The 6,104-nt window shown below is 64.4% G+C and overlaps 1 protein-coding gene across 1 annotated transcript; it reads left to right on the top strand.

The window, feature by feature from the left end:
• The first annotated feature begins 4,100 nt into the window (after positions 1 to 4,100).
• LOC122122603 (ras-related protein Rap-2c-like) lies at positions 4,101 to 5,056 on the top strand. Its single transcript, XM_042696878.1, has one exon. The coding sequence runs from the start codon at positions 4,163 to 4,165 to the stop codon at positions 4,760 to 4,762; it is 600 nt and encodes a 199-aa protein (XP_042552812.1). The 5' UTR covers positions 4,101 to 4,162; the 3' UTR covers positions 4,763 to 5,056.
• The last annotated feature ends 1,048 nt before the right edge of the window (positions 5,057 to 6,104 follow it).

Raw genomic sequence — 6,104 nt, 5'->3', positions numbered from 1 at the left:
CTCCTGAACAGCTAGGATTACAGGCGTGAGCCACCTGTGCCTGGCTTCCTATGTATTATTAAGGAGAAGGAGACAATAGATAACGTGTAGATAGACCTAATAGACCTAAGAGGGCCCACTACCATAGGAACATCTGTCTCCTTGGACACAAGGTCAGACCAAGGTCTTCTTACTCCCAGATCCTGCACAGGAGCCATCATGTCTGTCTTCTTTGCTGAGATAAGAGTCTTGTTATCTTTAGTCCCCGCTGGCCGCCGACTGCAGTCCCCCGTTCTCTGCCTCCTAAATAGCTGGGATTACATGTATACGGCGCCATGCCTAGCTCTATCGCAAGCGTGTCACCCTCTCAGCCTGTGGTAACAGTCACCAGGCTCCTTCAGGCAGGGTTTTATGGTCCCTCACAGAGGCAAGATTGAACAAATCACTGACTTGGGTGGTGGCTCAGTCCCAGCCCCTCCGGGATTGTAGGAGCAGCACTCCATCGCTGCTGTGCGTGTGTGCTTCCATGTGCATGTCCTCGTCCACGTTTGATGTCCTTATCTCACCTAGGAAACCGTAGCCAGTTCCCGGAAACTGCTTGCTAAGCAGGCTGGGGTAGAGGAAGACTGTAGGAGCTTCTGGTTTGTAGTATCATAGCATGTGTGAGTTAGAACTGGAGGCCAGGCTGGGGCTGGAAGTTCCCGCCCCGCCTCATCGTTGCTCCTTTGGCAGCCAGACCCTCTGTAATCCACCTCAGGCCTCTGCACACGCCATGCTGGCAGCTGCTGTGCTGACTCAAGATGCACACTCAAGGGCTGGGAAGGTGGCTCAGTGGTAGAGCGCTTGCCTTGCATGCCTGAGGCCCTGGGTTCGATTCCTCAGCACCACATAAGCAAAAAGAAAAAAGCTGAAGTGGCGCTGTGGCTCAAGTGGTAGAGTGCTAGCCTTGAGCTGAAGAGCTGAGGGACAGCGCCCAGGCCCAGAGTTCAGGCCCCACGACTGGACCAAAACAAACAAACAAACAAACAAGATGCACACTCACTCTGTCACCTGGGAACCCCAAGGTGTAGATGCTTTCGTGTCAGGAACCAGAGTGAAGACCAAATGTAAATTTCTGTATGATGTATGCATGTATGTTTATTCATATATATGTAGTAATATGAATACTTGACCCTCAGAATTATTGAGTATTAGTGGTTCCAGGTACCTTTTTGGGTGCTCAAGTTCCTTTTATAACATTTGTATATAACTTATTCTTATCCTCTGATGTACTTTCTTTATAATGTGTGTGTGTGTGTGTGTGTGTGTGTGTGTGTGTGCATGTGCTGGTCCTGAGGCTTGAATTCAGGAGCTTTTTCTCCTCAAGGCTAGTGCTCTACCACTTGAGCCATGGCTCTACCTCCAGCTTTTTGGTTGTTACCTGGAGATTATGCTCATGGACTTTCCTGTCTGGGCTGGCTTAAACTGTGATCTTGAGCTTGAAGCCTTTTGGGTAGCCAGGATTACAGGTGTGAGTCACCAGCGCCAGACTCCTATTTTTGGCAACACTGGTATTTGAACCTCTTGAGATACACCTGTGGACCTGCACACTCTTGTGTGTGTGTGTGATCTGGGTTATTTTTCAGATAATCTCTTGCTTTTGTTTGGCGCCAAAGTCCCCTTACCCCTAGATCCTGCCTCGCTGGGATTACAGTAGTGGCCATGTCTGTCTGGTTTGCTGAGATAAGTCTTGTTAACTTTAGTCCCAGATGGCCTCAGACTGCATTCCTTCTCCCCCCTTCTCTGCCTCCTGAGTAGCTGGGATTAGAGGTGTACGGCATCATGCCTAGCTCTATCAAATACTTTAAATCATCTCTGCATTTCTTAGAAGATCTGAAACAATGTAAATGCCATGTGGAGAACCACGCTACTGAATCGTTTAGAGAATAAGTACAGGAATAAAAAGTCTGTACATGTTCAGTATAGATAGATCTTCTTTGCTTTCTGCCCCTGAAGCCTCTTCTGCCACTGCAATGCTGATTCGTACTCTAACTTTAGGGAATGTCTTAATATTTAGTATGGCAAGTCTCCCCTTCGTTTTCTCTTTAATGTTGACTTGTCACTTTTCAGTCTTTATATTCCTATATAAAGGTTTGTAATACCTAAAAAACTAACGTACATTAATTTGAAATTACACTAAGCTCAAAGATCAACTCATTTTTAATGTCACTTCTGGGTCTTAAGGATTCTCTCTGCACTTGTTTACAATGGGTTATGTGTTTTAGGTTAGCATTCAACATTTCTTCCATGGGCTGGGAAGGTGGCTCAGTGGTAGCGCGCTTGCCTTGCATGCCTGAGGCCCTGCCGGAAGTGGCGCTGTGGCTCAGTGGTAGCGCGCTTGCCTTGCATGCCTGAGGCCCTGCCGGAAGTGGCGCTGTGGCTCAGTGGTAGAGCGCTAGCCTTGAGCTGAAGGGCTGAGGGACAGCGCCCAGGCCCAGAGTTCAGGCCCCACGACCGACAGCAACAAAAGAAATGCATCTAAAGTTTCTCCAGGTGACCTACGTGCGTTTCCTTCGAAGGCCGTCTGAGCAACCGCTGAGCTCTAGAGTAATTCTTCTTTCTCCGGAAGTGCCGAGGGTTTTCCCACAGGACAGTCCGGTCGCTCTGTTGGCCGTGTCTGTGGGGAGGCTGCGCCTGCGCACCCGGGAGCCACCGCCCACACCGTGTACGTGCTGAGGCTGCGCCTGCGCACCTGGGAGCCACCGCCCACACCGTGTACTGCGCACCCAGGGGCCACGGCCCACACCGTGTACACTGGTATGTACGTGCGGAGGCTGCGCCTGCGCACTCAGGGGCCATCGCCCACACCGTGTACATGCGGAGGCTGCGCCTGCGCACCCAGGGGCCACCGCCCACACCGTGTACACTGTGTACGTGCGGAGGCTGCGCGTGCGCACTCAGGGTCCATCGCCCACACCGTGTACATGCGGAGGCTGTGCCTGCGCACCCAGGGGCCATGGCCCACACCGTGTACACTGTGTACGTGCAGAGGCTGCGCCTGCGCACTCAGGGGCCATCGCCCACACCGTGTACATGCGGAGGCTGTGCCTGCGCACCCGGGAGCCACTGCCCACACCGTGTACGTGCGGAGGCAGCGTCTGCGCACCCAGGGGCCACGGCCCACACCGTGTACACCGTGTACGTGCGGAGGCTGCGTCTGCGCACCCGGCGGCCACCGTCGACCCCGTGGACAGCGCGTACGTGGGGAGGCTGCGCCTGCGTACCCGGGGCCCACCGCCCACACTGTGTGCAGCGTGGACGTGGGGCTGGCTGGATTTGCCCGCAGCCTCTGGGAGGCAGGAGGCCTAGTGGTGAGCTGACCAGCCTGGGCCGAGGCTCGCGTGGAGCCGGGCGGGTGGCGTCCAGCGGGGATGCCAGGCCGGGCCTCTCTCCTCCGGCGCCTGGCCGCGCGGCAGGGCGGAGGGCGGACGGGCCGGCAGGGACGCTGGATGAGAGGTCGTGGCCTCCTCGGGAGGTCCGGTGGGGGAGGCCGAGAGGCCGTGGTGGGGGCACGGTGTGCCGGACCCTCCTTCAAGTTCTCCGGACCGCTCAGGCGGGGCCGGCGCCGCCCCGCGCCCCTCCCCGTACCCCGCCCGCCGCGCCGCCCAGCCAGGCCGGACCGGGCGGGCGGCTGGGCTCCGGCCCCAGACATCTGCCGCTGGAATGCGGCAGAAATCCTCGCACTTCCTGGGCTGGCCGGGAAGGGATCGGGTTACCTCCGGGGCTGACGGAGGGGCCCCAGCCGGCGGCGGGCGGGGCGAGGTCCAGGGGGCCCGGCGGAGGGGAGGCCCGAAGGAGGGGCCTCTGGGGCGCCGGGGCCGGGGTGGGGGGGCGCGGGAGGAGGGGCCGCGGCCGGGGCCGGGGCCGACGCCGGGCCGGAGGGGGCGCGGGAGGCCAGAGGCCGCCGGACCACGGCGCCGAGACCGCGGCCTCCGTGCCGGAGCCGCCCGGGAGACGTCGATCCGCGGGGCGCGTCCGGACCGAGCGCCCCCTTCGTCGCCCCCCCCCCCGCCCCCCAGGACGCCCCGCCGCCTCCCGGGCCCCCGCGCCCGCCCCGCCCCTTCCCGCCCTCCTCGCCCGCCCCTCGGCCGCCTCCGCCGCCGCGCGCCATTCTCCGCGTCGCCCGTCCCCGCGCGCCCCGGCCATGGAAGGCCTGGTCATCCGTCCCGCCAAGGGCTACCGCGTGGTGCTGCTCGGCAGCGTGGCCGTGGGCAAGACGGCACTGGCCACACAGTTCGCGTGCGGCACCTTCCCGGAGACGTGCGAGCCGTCGGTGGAGGACCTGTTCAGCAAGGTGATCGAGGTGAACGCGGCGCCCGCGCTGCTGGAGATCGTGGACACGGTGGGCGCCGAGCACCTGGTCACGCTCAAGGACCTGTACATCCGCAACAGCGACGGCTTCGTGGTGCTGTACAGCGTGAGCAGCGAGGCCTCGTTCGCGGCGGTGCGGCCGCTGCGCGCGCGCATGGGGCAGCTGCGGGGCGCGCGCGCGGTGCCGCTCGTGCTGGTGGGCACCAAGGCCGACCTGCACGCCGAGCGCCAGGTGCCCACGGCGCGGGGCCGCGCGCTGGCCCGCGAGTGGCGCTGCCCGTTCCTGGAGGTCACGGCCAAGAGCAAGCTGATGGTGGACCGCGTGTTCACGCAGGTGGTGCGCGAGATGGAGGCCCTGGCCCCGCGCGCCGCGCCGCCGCGCCTCCCGCCCCGCGCCCCGCAGACGTGGCTGCCCGAGCGCTACATCGGCTAGGGCCCAGCCCCGCCGCCCCGCACCCGGACGGACCGCCGCCTCCTCGCCCCGTGCCGCCCTTCGGTTCTTCCATGGGAGTCGTCCCTGGACTTAAAATTCAGGCCGCCCCGGATGACGCCGACTCGAGGCCCGGGGCTCCGCGGCACCACGTCGGCCTGGCGGGGTCCTGGACGGGCGTCGGGTGTTGGGGGAGGCCGGGGCGGGGCCCGCCGCAGCCGGGCCGCCTTGCTGTCTGTCACGTACCGCGTGGGCTTCTGCGCCCGTGCATTGGGATTAAAGTGGCCCCGCAGCCGAGCGCTTCCGCGTGTCTCCTTTGCCTCGCGTCCTCCGAACCTGCCCCCCCCCCCGTCCTCGCCGCCCGCCCCCGCCTGCCGGGGGTCTTTTGCTTTCCTTTTCCCAATCGAGATGTGTTGTCCGGACACCTCCGTAGCCCCCGGGGCTGCACCGGGCTGGACGGAAGTACCGGGGCGCCCTCGTTATCTAACACAGTTGGGAGGGGAGGGGTCACCCGGCCTTTCAGGGCCCCCGGCCGTCAAAAACCCCCCAAACCCTCCAAGCCGCCGGGCCGAGGCCGTTCCGTGAGGAGCACGGCCTGTGGCGTGGGGGTCTCCGTTTGCCTGCGGGGGGGTGGGCGCTGGCGGGGCCCGGGGCTGGGGAGGGTGGGCGCTGGGGGGGGCCCGGGGCTGGCAGGGGCGGGGGGGGTGGGCGCTGGGGGGGGCCCGGGGCTGGCAGGGGCGGGGGGGGGGTGGGCGCTGGGGGGGGCCCGAGGCTGGCAGGGGCGGGGGGGGGGTGGGCGCTGGCGGGGCCCGGGGCTGGGGAGGGTGGGCGCTGGGGGGGGCCTGGGGCTGGCAGGGGCGGGGGGGTGGGCGCTGGGGGGGGCCCGGGGCTGGCAGGGGCGGGGGGGGGTGGGCGCTGGGGGGGCCCGGGGCTGGGGGGGGCCTGGGGCTGGCTGGGGGGGTGGGCGCTGGGGGGGGCGGGGCTGGCAGGGGCGGGGGGGGTGGGGGCTGGTGGGGGGGGTGGGCGCTGGGGGGGCCGGGGGGCGCTGGGCGGGGGCGGGGGGGGGAGGGGGCGGCCTGCCTGGCCGGGACTCGGCTCCTCCCGGTGGGGCTGCGCCCCTCCCCGCGCCTGGAGACCAGACAAGCCCTCGGGGGAGTCAGGCTCAGACCCCGGCCGGCCCAGCCGCTGCCGTGCTCCCCGCCCCGGGCCGCCCGCGGCCCCGAGGCCTGGCCGCACAGGCCTCCCGCCCCCAGGCAGCCATGTCTGCTTTGGATTTGGGGTTGACCTCAGATACGCGGGTCCGTGCGCAAATCCACTCAAATGGATTAGAGACCTCAACATCAAA

The sequence above is a fragment of the Dipodomys spectabilis genome, unplaced genomic scaffold, assembly GCF_019054845.1.
Source record: "Dipodomys spectabilis isolate Male_0828 unplaced genomic scaffold, ASM1905484v1 ptg000212l, whole genome shotgun sequence".
Classification (NCBI taxonomy): Eukaryota; Metazoa; Chordata; class Mammalia; order Rodentia; family Heteromyidae; genus Dipodomys; species Dipodomys spectabilis.
The sequence above is the reverse complement of the archived record's forward strand: the minus strand, read 5'-3'. Positions and strand labels throughout refer to the sequence as shown.